The sequence below is a fragment of the Megascapheus bottae genome, chromosome 32 (assembly GCF_031878675.1).
Source record: "Megascapheus bottae isolate mThoBot1 chromosome 32, mThoBot2.hap1, whole genome shotgun sequence".
Lineage (NCBI taxonomy): Eukaryota > Metazoa > Chordata > Mammalia > Rodentia > Geomyidae > Megascapheus > Megascapheus bottae.
In genome coordinates, this window is record NC_143540.1 from 7,481,310 (window position 1) to 7,497,776 (window position 16,467).

At 47.3% G+C, this 16,467-nt stretch overlaps 1 protein-coding gene across 2 annotated transcripts; it reads left to right on the forward strand.

Annotated features, from left to right (window-relative positions):
* The first annotated feature begins 5,992 nt into the window (after positions 1–5,992).
* On the forward strand, positions 5,993–16,392 carry Uba7 (ubiquitin like modifier activating enzyme 7). 2 transcript variants are annotated; one of them, XM_090323580.1, is made up of 24 exons: positions 5,993–6,150; positions 6,237–6,405; positions 6,530–6,664; positions 6,914–7,020; positions 7,266–7,356; positions 7,451–7,583; positions 7,772–7,869; positions 7,960–8,097; positions 9,253–9,423; positions 9,573–9,677; positions 9,814–9,894; positions 10,172–10,327; positions 10,416–10,578; positions 10,660–10,865; positions 10,943–11,007; positions 11,090–11,273; positions 11,349–11,423; positions 12,019–12,202; positions 12,882–12,964; positions 13,202–13,294; positions 13,400–13,591; positions 15,466–15,558; positions 15,632–15,720; positions 16,171–16,392. In XM_090323580.1, the coding sequence occupies exons 1-24, from the start codon at positions 6,095–6,097 to the stop codon at positions 16,292–16,294; spliced, it is 2,991 nt and encodes a 996-aa protein (XP_090179706.1). In that variant the 5' UTR covers positions 5,993–6,094; the 3' UTR covers positions 16,295–16,392. The 2 variants fall into 2 exon arrangements, with proteins under 2 accessions (XP_090179706.1, XP_090179707.1); XM_090323581.1 differs by lacking the exons at positions 15,466–15,558; positions 16,171–16,392 and having other exon boundaries at positions 15,590–15,715.
* The last annotated feature ends 75 nt before the right edge of the window (positions 16,393–16,467 follow it).

Genomic DNA, 16,467 nt, shown 5'->3' on the forward strand with positions numbered 1-16,467 from the left:
TCTTTCTGTGTGGCTCTGGGAGTATAAATTTGTACCAAGACTTTGGAAGACTGGCAGGAACATTACCTACACTCAGACCTAGGGAGTCAGATTGAGTGATTTCTTCCCTCAGCATATACACTCTCAAAAGACACGAATTGATTAGCGAGAATGACGTCACTGTAATCTGAAGGCTATAAGTAGGAGAAAGAATGAGCAAACCATGATCCATCCATTCAGGCAACTAACAGTAAGTACAAATAACCAGGAACAAAATTACTAGCTTTTAGGTATTGACTACAGGGCACATTTTTCCTAGAGTACTTCCCTTTTTGATTCCTAGTCTGAGGGAGGCTCTCTTAATTTCTCCTACTATTGGACAGGAGGTCACCTGTTTTCTTCATAGCATGAGCCTGGCCCAAGGATGAAAAATAGAAAGACTGAATGAATGCTTCGAGAGTGAATGAAGACTGAAGGTATCCAGCTACTTATCCGCAAATATCAAGGGCCTATATAGAAAAGAGATGGCATCTTGGTTATGGATGCGGAACCCTTCTAAGGTTGATGAGCCAACAAGATTTGATGAAGTGAAATGCAGTATCAAATCGAGGGAGTGGAAGCTGGCTGCTAGCACTCTATACCTACTGAAAGATCTTAGATAAATTATATGGGTTTTTTTTGCCAACTTGATCAGTAGATCCAATGAAACCCTCATAAAATCACAGCAAGATATATAGCAATGGTTTTTAAAAATGTATATATGCAAAACTGAAAAACGAAGAACAGACAACTATTGAATAATATATTGAATAGTCATATAATTGACATTGACTTGGTACCTGATTTTAAGACTTGCGGTCTGCCTGGCATGGTGGCTCACACCTGTAATCCTAGCTACTCATGAGGCTGAGATTTGAGTATCGAGGTTCAAAGCAGCTGGGCACAAAAGGACCTGAGAATCATGTCCAGTTAATCTCTAGAAAATGGGAAGTGGGAAGTGGGGCTTGGCTCAAGGGGAGGGCCGTAGCCTTGAGCTGAAGAGCTCAGGGACAGTGCCCAGGCCAAGTTCAAGATCCATGACTCAAAACAAAAAAAACAGTCTGAGATACATATCTCAAAGAAAGAAAGAAATACAAATATAGTCCCAAAATAGATCCACACAAATACAGTCAACTTGTCTTTAACAAAAGAGCAAAGGGAATTTAATTGGGAAAAGCTACCCTTTTCAAAACATGTCAAAACAATTAAGACATCCACATGCCAAAAAAAAAAAAAGAAAAACTGGCCGGGAGTTTGGCCTAGTGGTTAAAGTGCTCGCCTAGCATGCATGAAGACCCGGGTTCGATTCCTCGGTACCACATACATAGAAAAAAGCCAGAAGTGGTGCTGAGCTCAAGTGGTAGAGCTCTAGCCTTGAGAAAGTCCAAGGACAGTGCTCAGGCCCTGAGCTTAAGCCCAGGACTGGCAATAAATAAATAAATAAAACAAAACCATATATTTAAAAAAAGAAAAAGAAAAACTATACCTCTCAGATCTTTCATAACAATTCAAATGGATCATAGACCTGTCAAATACAAAGCTATAAAACTACTGGAAGAGAACATAGAAGACTATAGAAGACTATACATTACCTTGGATTTGACAATGACTAGATACTACATCAAATTATGACCCATGAGAAAAAAATGTTAAATTGGATTTTTATTAAAATTAAAACTTTCAGCCAGACACTGGAGGCTCATGCTTATAAGTCTTAACTACTCAGGAGACTGAGATCTAAAGATGACAATTTGAAGCCGGCCCAGGCAAAAAGGTCCTTGAGTGGAGTTGTGGCTCAAGTAGTGGAGTGCCAGCCTTGAACAAGAAAGCTAAGGGACAGCGTCCAGGCCTTGAACTGAAGCCCCAGTACCAGAAATAAATAAACCTTTCACCTTTAGTTCAGTTCCCATCCAAAAGGAAATTAAAAAAAAAATCTTGCTATGTGAAAGACATTAAGACATTGTTAAAAGAATGAAAAGCAAATAGTTTGGGAGAACACTTTGCAAAACAGATCTAATGAAGAGCTGGTTTCCAAAATATAGTCACAGTCTTATTCTGAATAACAACATTTTGGTCTTTTTTTTTAAACTCAGGGCCTGGACACTGTCCTCAAGTTTTCTCAAGGCTAGTGCTCTACCACTTGAGCCACAGCACCACATCTGGCTTTTTCTTCTTTTTGCCAGTCCTGGGGCTTGAACTCAGGGCCTGAGCACAGTCCTTGGACTTTCTCAAGGCCTAGTGCTCTACCACTTAAACGATGGCACCACTTCCAGCTTTTTTTTTTTTTAATGTACTAAGGAATTGAACCTAGGTTTTTATACATGCTAGGCAAACGTTCTGACTTTTTCTGTGTATGTCATATTAATGTATTAATGAATTGAATGTATGCTAAGCATGCATTCTACCACTAGGCCACATTCACGGCACTGTTTTGATCACATATGATCCTGGTCCTATAAGATTTGATCTAGAAATGTTATCCTGGCTTTTAGTTTTTCTGAGTGCATTTTGCTGTTCACACAACGATGAAATTGCCTAATATGTTTCTTTATAGCACATTCATGAACAAGAAAACAAATTAGCTAGGCTCACACACTGGTGGCTAACTGAGGTTTGGAAATTGTGGTTCAAAGCCAGTTTGGGCATCCATGAGACTCATCTCTAGTAACCAGCAAAACGCCAGAAGTGGAGCTGTGGCTTAAGTGGTAGACTACGAGCTTTGAGTGAAAAAGCTAAGGGATAGCACCCAGTCCTTGAGTTAAAGCCCCAGTACTGGCACCAAAATAGAAAAGAAAGTTGAACTATGTAGGCCAACAAATTATATAACCTAATTAAAATAGATAAGTTCTTTGAAACACAGACTAACAAAACTGACTCAAGAAATAAATCTGAATAGATCTCTAACAAATATATTTAATCCATTTGCTTTATTGGTTATTCTATAAAACTTGCTAAAAAGAATGAATACCACACCATTTTTCTCATTTTCTCATTCTTCTAAAAATCTAAATAGGATAGAATGCTTCTTAGCTAATTTTATGAGGTCCAATTCTATACAGTTGCAAAGCCAAAATTACAAGATAAGACTTCAAGCCAATATTGCCTAGAATTATAGACACAAAAAGATCCTTAACAAAATATTAGCAACTGAATTTGGCAGCATGTAAACAGGATTCTACATCATGACCCTCAGTGTTCTATGTTAGCAATACAAAGGTGTTCCAGCACAGGTAAAACAACTTATGCCATTAATGAAAGGAAGAACCACATCTTCATCTGATAAAGAAAAGGTACTTGATCAAATTTGCAACTCTTTCCTGATTAAAACATGGATGGGTCATTCTCACCCTAGAGATGGCCTGCTTCCAGTCGATTGAAAGTGCATATCTTGGTTCTGTAGCTCAAGTGGCAGAATGCTAGCCTTGAGCTGCAAAGCTCGGGGATAGTGCCAGGCCCAGAGTCCAAACCCCAGGACCAACCAAAAAAAAAAAAAAAATGCTCTGCTACCAATTTTACTAATTTTGTGTCTCGCCTGATTCTTCACACACCAGGCACAAGAACTGAAATAAGATAGCTGCACTAACTTCCTGGTCACATATTTTAATGCCATGACAGATCGAATATGTCTGGTTTAAGCCTAACACTGGCAACTCACACTTGTAATTCTATCTACTCAGTAGCCTAAGACCTGGAGGACAATGGTTTGAAGTCTAAAGCCAGCTGGGCCATCTCCAATTAACCAGCAAAATGCTAGCATAAGTCAAGTGGTAGGGAGCTGACCATGAGCAAAGAAAACTGAGCAAGAGTGTGAGTGCTGAGTCCAAGTCCCAGTTCTGGCACACACAGAGAAATACCTCTATTTCTAACTTAGATGAATTTGTTCCTGCAGGAAGGAAAAAAATTGTCCTCTCCATTTCTGTCCTAGCTGAGGGCAAGATTTTACTCCTCTTCGAGTTTTTGGTTTTGGGTTTTTTTTGCGGGTTATGAGGCTTGAACTCTGGGCCTAAGCAAAATTGCTTAGGGATAGCATTCTACTAACTTTGGGCCACAGCTCCCCTTCTGATTTCCTGGTATTCATTGGAGATAAGAATCTCACATCCTTTCCTGCCTGGGCTTTGAACTGCTTTGAACTTCAGATCTCAGCCTCCTGAGTAGCTAGGATTACAGGCGTGAGCCACCAGTGCTCAGCTTGCAAGTACTTTTCTATTGTTTGGACTCGGCTTTTTCTTCCTAGGCCTGTATTATCTTCTAACAGCTCCACTTATCTTCCTTTGAAGTTTCTTCCAGGTGCTATCCCTGCCTTCTTGAGGGCTTGGTGCTTCCTTTTCCTATCAAATATTCTCTCATCTCCAGCCTTCTTTTTCCCGATCAGATGCTACTTGTAGAGACTGATTCTGCTTCAATACTGTTCAGGATTGGGCATGGTTTGGGGTTTTTTTTGTTATAATTTGATTTTTTTCACAGTCCCAATAAAAGGCCTCCTTCAAGTGAGTTTTTTATGCCAACTTTAATATATATATATATATATATATTAGTAATCGAGTTAATTGAGCTGTAACCTAAATATCCCCAGGTGCTGGTGGCTCACATCTGTCCTCCTAGCTACTCAGGAAGCCTGAGATCTGAGGATAGCAGTTTCATGCCAGTCTGAGCAGAAAAGTTGATGAGACTTTATTGCCAATTAATCAACAAAAGGCCAGAAGTAGAGGGGGGTCAAATGATAAAGCACAGTCCTTGAATGGAAACCCCCTTCCTCCCCCCCCAAGTATGAGATCCTGAGCTCATGTCCCAGTACTAGCACTAGATAGATATAATAAAGTGTCTTTGGATTTGCAGTCATGAAAGATTTTGAAACTAGAGAAGGCTGGTGTCTTTACTAAATGATGCTGAATTATTTACTTTAACCTAGTTTTTTGTTGTTGTTGTTGTTTTTGACAGTGCTAGGGATTGAACCTAGGACCTCACACATGCTAGGCACATTACCACTGAACTGTATCCCTAGCCCTGAAATTGGTTATTTGTTATATGAATGTTACCTCATTTAAAACAAAACAAAACAAAAACCATATGGCAGCCCTTGGTTTAGGTATTGTTTAATGTTTAGCTATGATCCATCCCCCAACTTCCTAAGCAAATTGGCCACAAATTCCCAAGGCAAAAACCAACCACCCCTCCCCCTCAAAAAATCACAAAATGATTGGGAGGGGATGGGGAAGGGGAAACGGGGACAAAAACATGAGAAGGGGTATCAGTGTGTGAGAAGTAATGCGAATGTAACTGTAACCCCTCTATACTTTACCCCAACAAAAAAAAAAATCTATGAAGGGCACTCTTATTTGTTTTTAGTTTCCTATGGATCTAACAATTATTTCCAAACAACACTTTTTGGAATAAAGACATAGATCCTTATCTTTATTTATTATTATTATCATGGAGTTGTACAAAAGGGTTACAATTCATTAAGTCAGGTAATGAGTACCGTGCACTCTTTCATTTAGTTCCCCTCTTGCTCCCCCATCCCTGTCCACAAGTTCCATAGTTTATGTTTTTGTTGTTATTATAAAGATGATGTACAGAGGAATTACAGTTATATAAGTCAGGTCATGAGTGCATTTCTTTTAGACAATGTCACCACTTCCCTTGCTCTCTCCTGGTTTTTTTCTCCCATCCCCACCCACAAGTGCTGTAGTTCATTTTCAACATAATATCTAATGAGTTCCACTGCTGTATTTGTTCACCCTTTGTCCCTGCATTACCGTGCCTCCCCTCTCTCCCATCCCCTTCCATTTATCCCTATCTTGTGGCTGTTTCACATCCCCCACCCTCAGGGATGACCACTCTCTTGCAGATTTAGGATTCATCGGGGAAAAGCTGGCTGGTTTCATTCAGTCTTTGTCTGGAGGCTGCGCCCTCCAGAGCTGCATCCAAGTTAGCTTTCACTTTTGGTTTCCTGAAATGACAGAGGCGCCCGAGGGAAGGGCTGTTTGGTTTCCTTCTTTTGGATTGTGTACTTTGATAATCACACACAGTGTAGCTGTGAGCCTTGTGGTCTTAACCACCAGCACGGAGCCTGAGAATGGATGACCCAGGACCCCTTAAATTGCTGGATGAGGAGCATTACTCCAGGCAACTGTGAGCCTTGAGGTGAGGGGTGGGAAATGGGATAGCCTGCTGATGTCTTAGCTCCAACTATCTGCCTTCCTATTTCCCATCCACAGGTATGTGCTCGGTCTACCTGCCATGCAGAGGATTCGGGGAGCCAAGGTCCTGCTGTCTGGCTTACAGGGATTAGGGGCTGAGGTGGCCAAAAACTTGGTCCTGATGGGTGTGGGTAGCCTGACTCTGCATGATCCCTACCCTACCTGCTGGTCGGACCTGGCTTCTCAGGTAAGTAAGGATCCTTAGGGAAAGCACTGAGAGTAGAGTCAAAGCAGGGGCAGGCATGGCGGGGGAGGGGAGGGCAGGCGATGGATCTCTTCACTGAGGCCACGTTGGATCTCTCTCTTCTTAGTTTTTCCTCTCAGAGGAGGATTTGGAAAGGAACAGAGCCGAAGCCTCTTGTACACGGTTGACTCAGCTCAATGAAACTGTCCAAGTCTCCATCCACACAGGGCTCATTAGTGAGGACATCCTTCTAGACTTCCAGGTACCTCCCCCATCCCCTCCCCTCACCCCTTTAGCCCAGTCCCTAATCCCTCTTCCTCCCTCCCCCTCCAGCTTGAATTCTGGTGTTGTCCCTGAGCTCTTCAGCTCAAAGCTAGTGTTCTACTGGAGCCACAGCACCCCTTCCAGTTTTCTGGTGATTCACTGGAGATTATTAGTCCCTTATCTCTTGCTTTTGACAGCGGGCAGAGCTGAGTCCTGGCCCTGCTGATTGGGGTGGTGTTGTATTCAGGTGGTGGTGCTGACCAACTCAAAACTGGAAGAACAGCTGGAGGTGGGCGAGTTGTGCCACAGACATGGAATCTGCTTTTTGGTGGCTAATACCCGGGGGCTTGTGGGGTAAGACTGCCTGCCCAGCCAGCAATGTCTCCCAGTGTTTTACCACCTGTGCTAATAGTTCTAAGTACCCTCTACCCAGCTTCAGGCCTGTCCACGCACCCCCTCCAATTTTAGTTTACCTCGAGTTCCCAAGCTTCTCCTAAAATCCCATTCCCAATTTAACCCCTATGAACCTGTCCCGATGTCTTCTCCCATTAATTACAACCTATGAGATAACTCAATGCCCCCTACCACATCGTACCTAGGCAGTTATTCTGTGACTTCGGTGAGAACTTCATTGTGGAGGATCCGATAGAGGCTGAACCCCTGACAGCTGCCATTCAGGACATCTCCCAGGTGGGTACAGAGGTGTTGGGCATTTACCTGCTATCCAATGAAGGGTATCAGAACCGGTAGAGTGCATCCCTGAACCAAGCTATCTATCATCCAGGGATCCCCAGGCATTGTCACTCTGAGAAATAAGGACCATGGACATCTCTTCCATGATGTGGACAGGGTGATTTTCTCAGACATTAAAGGGATGGTTGAGCTCAACGGTTGTTGCCGGTCTATCCGTGTACAGAGTAAGCCAACCCCACTTCAACTCCAATTTCAATGGCCAAGTCTTCACTGGGGATAGATGAATGAAACCTGGGGGTAGGTGTTCCCTACACCTTCCCAGGGTAAACAAAATCTGGAAGACAGATGTTAAAACAGGAGGGGAACAACTTGCGTTTTCAAGTCATGACTTACTGGATTGGATTTCTCCCAGAGGATGGGTCCTTGGAGATTGGGGACACATCAACTTTCTCCCGTTACTTGAGTGGTGGGGTTCTCACTGAAGTCAAGAGATCCATGATGGTGAGACATGTGAGTGCAAGTGTATCTGGGCTGGGAGCGCTTGGGGGCTTTGATGGGCCTGTGTTCTGTACTTGACCCTGAACGAAGTGTCACCTGCAGGAGCCCTTGGACATAGCTCTGCTCCAGCCTCGATTGGTAACCCAGGAAGTCCACCATGCTCGCTGCCTGCATCAGGCTTTTCGTGCCCTGCACAAGTTCCAGCACGAGTATGGCCGGTTGCCCCGGCCCTGGGATCTAGTGAGTAGCCCTGTTGCATCTCCTGTCTTATTGGACTCTTACATCATGTCAACAGTCATTCACAGATCCAAGATGGAATCCCAGATGCAGTTTCTCAATGAAAGACAGAGAAGGGGTGGGGTGGGGGAGGGAACTGAGTGTCTACCATTGGCTCATGCCTATAATCCTTGCTACTCAGAAGGCTTAGATCTAAGGATTGCAGTACAAAGCCAGCCCAGGCAGGAAAGTTCATGAGATTCTTATCTCCAAATAATCACCAGAAAGTCAAGTGCTAGATTGCTAACCTCGAGCACAAAAGCCCAGGGACAGATCCCAGGACTGGCACAGAGAGAGGTAGTGGGGAAACCACTGTGTTAGGCTTAAGGCTCAGTTGGAAGCTTCATCCAAGTTGGCAAAGCCTTCAGGGCCTCTTATCTGTTGCTGTGCATCTCTGGTAGGGCTTTCCCCTGATGGCAACTGTACCAGGACAACCCACTTAGACTTCTGATCTTTCTTTCTCTTCTTTTCTTTCTTTCCTTTCCTTTTTTGTTTTGGTGGGTTGTGGGGCTTGAACTCTGGACCTGGGTGCTGTCCCTGAGCTCTTCAGCTCAAGGCTCTGCCCTACCCCGTGACCTACAGCCCCACTTCCTATTTATTTATTTTCAGTCATGGGACTTGAACTCTGGGCCTGGGTACTGTCCCTGAGCTCTTCAGCTCAAGGCTAATGCTCTACCACTTTGAGCCACAGCATCACTTCAGTTTTCTGGTGGTTCATTGGAGATAAGAGTCTCATGGAGGGGCCGGGAGTTTGGCCTAGTGGTAGAGTGCTTGCTTAGCATGCACAAAGGCCCAGGTTCGATTCCTCGGTACCATATACATACAAAAAAGCCGGAGTGGTGCTGAGGCTCAAGTGGTGGAGCTCTAGCCTTGAGAAAGTCCAAGGACAGTGCTCAGGCCCTGAGCTCAAGCCCAAGACTGGCAAAAAAAAAAAAGTCTCATGGATTTGAACCTCAGTATTCAGATCTCAGCCTCCTGAGTAGCAAGGATTACAGGAATGAGCCCTCAGCACCCAGCAATTCTGCTTTTTCTGTACAGAACAAAGTGAATGGCTATTCCTCTTTGAGTAGGGGCTAGAACTAGGGCTGGGGCTGCTATGTCCATGGTCTTACTCAACAGAGTGATGCAGAAGCTGTGGTGATATTGGCTCAGTCCCTGGAACCACTAAAAGGGATGAGTGAAGACCTATTGGATGAAACTCTGCTACGGATGATTGCCCTAACTAGTGCTGGCTGTCTGAGCCCCATGGCTGCCTTTCTGGGAGCAGTGACTGCCCAGGAAGCCCTGAAGGTGAGTATAGGCCGAGAAGAGGAAAAGAGCAGGGAGAGGTGTGTGTATCAGACAGCAGCCCAGAACTTGTAACTAACTTAGGTGCAGCCTTTAGCTAGAATCTGAGTTAGGAATTGGCAGAAGGTCTCATACTGAAGTGTTGTCCCTAGGCAATCTCCAGGAAATTCATGCCCCTGGACCAGTGGCTGTACTTTGATGCCCTTGATTGTCTTCCAGAAGATGGGGAGCTCCTCAATCCTGAGGAATGTGCCCCGGTGAGAGTCTAGAGTAAGGGTGCAAGCCTTGTCCAAAAATCAAGACAAAGGGGAAAACAAGTGGAATGATCCCAAAAGCCTGATTCAAACTCACTGAGGCGTAGCCACAACTGACCTCTGTCTGTGTGTTTGACAGAGAGGCTGCCGCTATGATGGACAGATTGCAGTGTTTGGATCTAGTTTTCAGGACAGACTGAGCTGCCAGCACTACCTCTTGGTAAGCTGTGGGATGAGCGTGGGAGACCACACAGGCTCCCTGCCTAAGGATACTTTGTGTTTTTGCCAGTCCTGGGTCTTGAACTCAGGGCCTGGGCCCTTCCCTGAGCTTCTTTTTCTCCAGGCTAGTGCTCTACCACTTGAGCCACAGTTCCACTTCCAGCTTTATCTGTGTATGTGGTACTGAGGAATCGAACTCAGGGCTTCATGCATGCTAGGCAAGCCCTCTACCTCTAAGCCACCTTCCCAACCTTGATTAAGGGTGCTTCTTCTGACAGGTGGGTGCTGGTGCCATCGGCTGTGAGATGCTCAAAGGCTTTGCCCTGGTAGGCCTGGGAGCAGGGGACAGTAGAGGTGTGACTGTTGCGGACATGGACTTCATCGAGCGCTCTAACCTCAGTCGTCAGTTCCTCTTCAAGCCACAGGACATTGGAGTGAGTGATTGCCATTCCTATACTCATGGATTGCATGCTTCCTCCTCACAGAGCTCCCATCTCCAGTGTTTTCACCTTTTCTTTCCAGAGGCCTAAGGCAGAAGTAGCTGCGGCAGCTGTCCACAATCTGAATCCGGACTTACAAGTGACTCCTCTCATCCATCCACTGGAGTCCACCACAGAGCACATTTATGACGACTACTTCTCTCGTGTGGATGGTGTGGTTGCTGCCGTGGATACTTTCGAGGCCCGTGAGTGTCTCACCTGAAGCTTCTCCTCTTGCCCAGGGCTGTCGGCCAGTCTCACTCCTGACCCTCTTCCTTCCTTGCCAGGATACTACGTGGCTAATCGATGTACCCACTATCTGAAGCCACTGCTGGAGGCAGGCACAGAGGGGACCAAAGGCACTGCTTCAGTGTATGTGCCACATGTAACCGAGGTCTACAGTGGCCCTGCCTCAGCACCAGCTTCTGAGGATGGCCCCTACCCCATCTGTACCATTCCTTACTTCCCCAGAAAATTCGAGCACACCCTGCAGGTGAGTACACCCCGCCCCACCCAAGCCAGCCCTCAGTTGTAGGTGGGTACTTCATACTAACATCCAGTTGTCCACAGTGGGCTCGGAATACATTTGATGGACTCTTCCGATTATCTGCAGAGACCATCAACCGCTATCAACAGTAAGGACACACAGTAGAGTGGATGGGAAATCCAGGACTCAAGCACAAAACACAACCTCAGACTCCTTCCCGTTCTCTGTAGGGCAGGCACTTCCATTGCAGACACGGATGGGCAACAGGTACTGATCTCACTGAAGCAGGTGCTGGGTGTCCAGAGAGTACGCCCACAGACCTGGGAAGACTGTGTGGTGTGGGCCCTTGGCCACTGGCAAGTGTGCTTCCATGATGAGATCATCCAACTGAGAAGGCACTTCCCACCTGATAAAGTGAGTGATTAAGGGGTAGGGTTACAGGAGGGCTCAAGAAGACCAGACACTGCCTGGCATTCTCTATTTCCCCAGGTACTTGAAGATGGAACTCACTTCTGGTCAGGATCTAAACCATGTCCACAGCCCCTGGAATTTGATATTAGCCAAGTGAGTGAGGCCCCGCTTCGGGAACTTTGAGATAGAGACGTGGCTCCTCCAAGCAGACGTTCATTTTGCAGAAATGCAATATAAGCTGGGCGCTGGTGGCTCACATCTGTCATCCTAGCTACTTAGGAGGCTGCGATCTGAGGATCTTGCTTCAAAGCCAGCCTGGGTGCGGGAAGATCCATGAGATTCATATCTCCAATGAGCCGCCAGAAAACTGGAAGTGGCTCTGTGGCACACAGTGGAAAAGCACTAGTCTTGAGCTGAAGAGCTCAGGGACAGTGCCAGGCCCAGAGTTCAAGCCCTACAACTAACTTAAAAGAAAAAGAAAGAGCCAGGAGTTTGGCCTAGTGGTAGAGTGCTTGCCTAGCATGCATGAAGACCCAAGTTCCATTCCTCAGTACCACATACATAGAAAAAGCCGGAAATGATGCTGTAGCTCAAAAGGTAGAGATCTAGCCTTGTGAAAGCCCAAGGACAGTGCTCAGGCTCTGAGTGGGAGCCTAGGAAAGCCCTAGGACTGGCAAAAAAAAAAAAGAGGCAACCATGTACACTTACTTACAGTCATACCTCTGCCCTGCTCTTGATCTGACTGCAGGACATGCATCTTCTCTATGTGCTGGCTGCTGCAAACTTGTATGCCCAGATGCATGGACTACCTGGATCGTCAGACCAGACTGCACTCAGGGGACTGCTGTCATTGATGTTACAGCCTGACCCTCAACAACTGAACCCTACCTTTTCTAGTAACCTAAATCTCGCCTGGGTTCCTGCTGAGCTTGGTGAGACTCCTGCCCCTTTCCCCGTATATTGCCACTAAATAACCCCATCCTAGCTTCAGCCTGTGCTGAAGAAAGATGAACTAGACTGTCTGCTACCCAACTTACTACATTTAAGGGCTTCTTATTGCTTTTCTCTAGCTTTAGCCACATTTTGGGGTCCTTAAGAAATCTTCTCCCTGTTGCTTATACCATATCCCCATTCTCTTGGAAAAGTCTCAGAGGGAATAAAAAAGTTCTGGGAACTGCCTGGCTATGGCCTCTAGTGAGGACAGTAGGTAGGTGTGTGCACATGCACACACGGGTGAGATCGGGAATGCTGGGAGGGGGCTAAGAGGCTCACCAGGTGCTGGTGGTCCATACCTGTCATCCCAGCAACTTAAGAGGCTGAGACTGAGGATTGCAGTTTGGAACTCAGCCCAGGCAGGAAAGTCCTTGAGACTCTTTATCTCCAATGAACCACCAGAAAACTGGAAGTGGAGCTATGGCTCAAGTGGTAGAGTGCTAACCTTGAGTGAAAAGAGCTCAGGGACAGCACCAAGGCCCTGAGTTCAAGCCCCAAGACAGGTACCAACCCCCCAAAAAAAGTGAAAAGGGGCTCATTGATTTGATAAAGGAGTAGTAAGTGACATGAAGAGTTCAGGAGATAGGTACTGAAGGCTAACACTCCCTCCCACCACAGGTCCTGAGCAGCTGAAAGAACTACAGAAGGCTATGGGAGCCTGGAGCAAGGGCCCTCCCCTGACGCCTTTGCTGTTTGAGAAGGTGGGATCCTAACGAGGAGCAAGGACTTGGGCTGGGAAGTGATGAGGGAGGGTAACCGCATTATGTAACTTGAGAGGAAGGAGCTCACACTCCTTGAACCTCTGGCTAACTGAGATAAAGGGGAGACGTTAAACCACCCTCCAGAGAAGTGTGCAAGGACTTGCACAATGGCACACAATTGGCTCTGGCAAGATGCACTGCTTCCATATTCATACTGCTGTAATTTGGGCCTTCTAGGATGATGACAGGAACTTCCATATGGACTTTCTGACAGCAGCAGCTAATCTGCGATCTCAGAACTATGGGATCCTACCTGCCAACCGGGCCCAGGTAATCTTACTTCTTGGGAGTCTGTCCCAGAAGTTGGGGGTAGTGGGGGGCATAAACCCTAGCTCTATACCTTGGATCTAAACCAAAACCCCTTATCCTTGGCAGAGCAAGCTAATTGTAGGCCAAATTATCCCAGCCATTGTCACCAGTACTGCAGCTGTGGCAGGCCTGCTGGGCCTGGAGCTGTATAAGGTAGTGAGCTGGTCACGGCCCCTCGGTGCCTTTCGTCATAGTAATCTGCACCTGGCTGAAAATGTCTTCAACCGATATGTTCCTTTTCCCCCAGCCATCCAGAAGGTGAGTTCTTAATACCTTACCCCTACTTCTACTAGGCTTGGGTTTTCCCTGCACCCACCCAGTCAATCAGGCCCCACTCTAGCGGTGGGCTTTCTTTTTTTTTTTTTTTGCCAGTCCTGGGTTTGAGCTCAGGGCCTGAGCACTGTCCTTGGACTTTCTTAAGGCTAGAGCTCTACCACTTGAGCCTCAACACCACTTCCAGCCTTTTTGTATGTATGTGGTACCAAGGAATCGAACCCGGGTCTTCGCGCATGCTAGGCAAGCACTTTAACCACTAGGCCAAACTCCCGGCCCCGTGGTGGGCTTTCTTCTACCACCAGACTGTGGGGGAGTCTTCAAGTCTCCTTCCCAGCCACCACCCCCTTTCTGTTAGGAAGCCAGGCTGGGGCCTGTCAGACACAGGAAGCAGCCGTCATCCATTCCCTAGACACACACACACACATACACACACACATCCCTGCAGTCCCAGGGTCTGGGGGAGCTGCAGCTTTAACTCATTAGTGGAGCCAGACATTCCCCCACAGACCCCTCCCTCCTAAGCAGTGTCCCTAGGAGGGAGGTGAAGGAGAGAGAGAGAGAGAGAGAGAGAGAGAGAGAGAGAGAGAGAGAGAGAGAGAGAGAGAGAGAGTGAGTGGTAGAAAGGAGAGTCCAAAGTCCCAACCCCCAGAGAGTCTAGCTTTGCTCTGCCTGCAGGATCTGATGGGACACTAGGCTTACTACCATGCATGTGGGTCTGTAGCCCTATAGGGGCCTGTGTTTATGTCACCAAAGTGAACGTGCCAAGGTTCAGTCATCCCTGGCATGGAGGTAGCAAGCTTGTACATCTGTGTGCCAGATGGGCATACAAGCATCTTCCTTAGTGTGGCTATACGTGGTTGTGTTACGCACACAAGGATGTCCCTGGGTTGGTGTGCATGTGTGTACTCCTGTGATTGCAAGTCTGGTAAGTCCTCCAGTTGTATGCACAATGGGCTCTGCAATGGTTGGCATTTCCTTGGGGCATAGAATGAGAGTAGAGAAAATGCCTTCATCAGGGAAGAGGACAGAGGTCACTAGCTAGTCCTGAACTTTTGCCGAGTAGCCCCTAGGGTCTCTCTGGACACAACACACAGAGTCCCTTTGTGAAATGACTCACCCCTAACCAGCACACAGACTGCCTTTGTTAATAAAGAGAGGAAGGGGATGAACCCCCATCTTGCCTCCAGCCTAGTCTCAGCTTGACCCCAGTATGTTTTTCTGAAGGACTAGTGGGGCCCCTTGTTCAGGACTGTGGCTGCTTACTACCCCCCTGTCCTTAGCTCTAGGCGCTAGAACATCAAGGCTTTTCAAATAGGTAAATAAATGAGACAGGAAAAAGAGGCCTCTATAAAGGCTGGGATCCCTGGGGCCGTTAGAGTTTGGTGGTCACTGTACCCTTTCCTCGTGTTCCCATCAGTAGTCTATGGCCCTGGACGTAAGGGTAGGGAAGTAGAATGTATCCCTTGCCCCTTACCCCCAAGGTCCCAGAATCTCATTTGAGGAATAAGCAGCTTTATCGGAGGTTGCCAGCAGCTCTGTTCTAGCTTCCTCAGGAAGCACCACCCCCTTTAGCGTCCCCCCCCCCCTTCACTGGCCTGTGTGATGAATGTCTGCCTCCCCGTACAGGGCCCCATAGTCCCATTTCCTGTGCTGACCCAAGCCTGGGTTGGAAGGGGGCTGAGACTCTGGGCTCAGATCCCACCTTCTACCAGAGGCTACCCCCTCTCCTGCTTCCTGTCTCCAGTCCAGCTCCTCCCCTAGGCAAGGCTGTGTGTGAATAACTGAAACTGGGCTTGTGTGATTAAAAAAAAAAAAATCTCCCATTTCTTCCCCCACCCCCACATGTGCCCGCTAAGTTTCAAGACATGATATGGACCCGTTGGGATCGCCTGAAAGCATCTGCTGGGCAGCCGGAGAGGACGTTGGAGTCACTGCTGACCTATCTCCAGGTGTGATTTGTTCCCCCTCTCTGCCCTCCAGGACAGCCGCGTCCCAGCAGGCATCTGACCTGTATCTCTCTAGGAACACTATGGGTTGAAGGTGAGGATGCTGCTACATGGTCCAGCAGTAGTGTATTCAGCAAGACAGACTCATGAAACACAGACCCTGAGGTGAGCCTGCGTCTAGCTAGCTGTAAGCCAGGGCCCACCTGTCTTTGGAGATTGAGGATAAAGAAGCAACAGCCATTCTTTTTCCCAATCCCACTCTAGGCCCCTCACACCTTCCCGAAGCATTCTTTCACCAAATGGAGCCAGCAAATGGGCTGGGGGTGGGGCGAGGGCTTCAAGAGCTCATTGCTTGGTTAGTCCCACTGGCTCCCCACACTCTACCCAGCCCCCCACCCCCACTTCACAGCCCACTCCCAAGAGACTCATGGCTTCCTGCCTCCTTCCCGCCCAGTCAGCTGCTCCTAAAATAGTTTCAGATGTTTCCTGTCTTGAGTTGCTCTTGCTCCTGGTTTGGGCTCCGGAGGGCTGGGAGGGCTGACCCAACCCCGTGTAGTCTATGCCAACTGGTCCTCTGTGTGCCTCTGCTCACCTACCCAATCTCCCCCATACCAGGGTTACAGAACTGGTTCAGCAGGTGACAGGCAGGGCGCCTGGTCCTGGGGTGCTGGTACTGGAGCTGAGTTGTGAAGGTGAAAACGATGACACTGCCTTCCCACCTCTGCACTATGAGCTGTGACAAGTCCCCCCCCCCTCTACCAACCCCACCAACCTAGCTCTATTGAACCCTGCATTGTGAGCCCATGGCAGGCACTCAATAAATGCCTGTTGAAGGAAGACCTCAATGGAAAGGATTCATAATAGGATGTGGGTCACATGGGCAAGACAAAGACCCTGCCAAAGAAGAGCATT

What these genes read in the sequence shown, in the direction of transcription:
- Uba7 (XM_090323580.1), top strand. Translation starts at nt 6,095, where the DNA reads ATGGATGACCCAGGACCCCTTAAATTGCTGGATGAGGAGCATTACTCC. An exon ending in AATACCCGGGGGCTTGTGGG is followed by an intron (nt 7,021 to 7,265) that starts GTAAGACTGCCT and finishes CATCGTACCTAG; the next exon opens with GCAGTTATTCTGTGACTTCG. An exon ending in ACCATCAACCGCTATCAACA is followed by an intron (nt 11,008 to 11,089) that starts GTAAGGACACAC and finishes CGTTCTCTGTAG; the next exon opens with GGCAGGCACTTCCATTGCAG.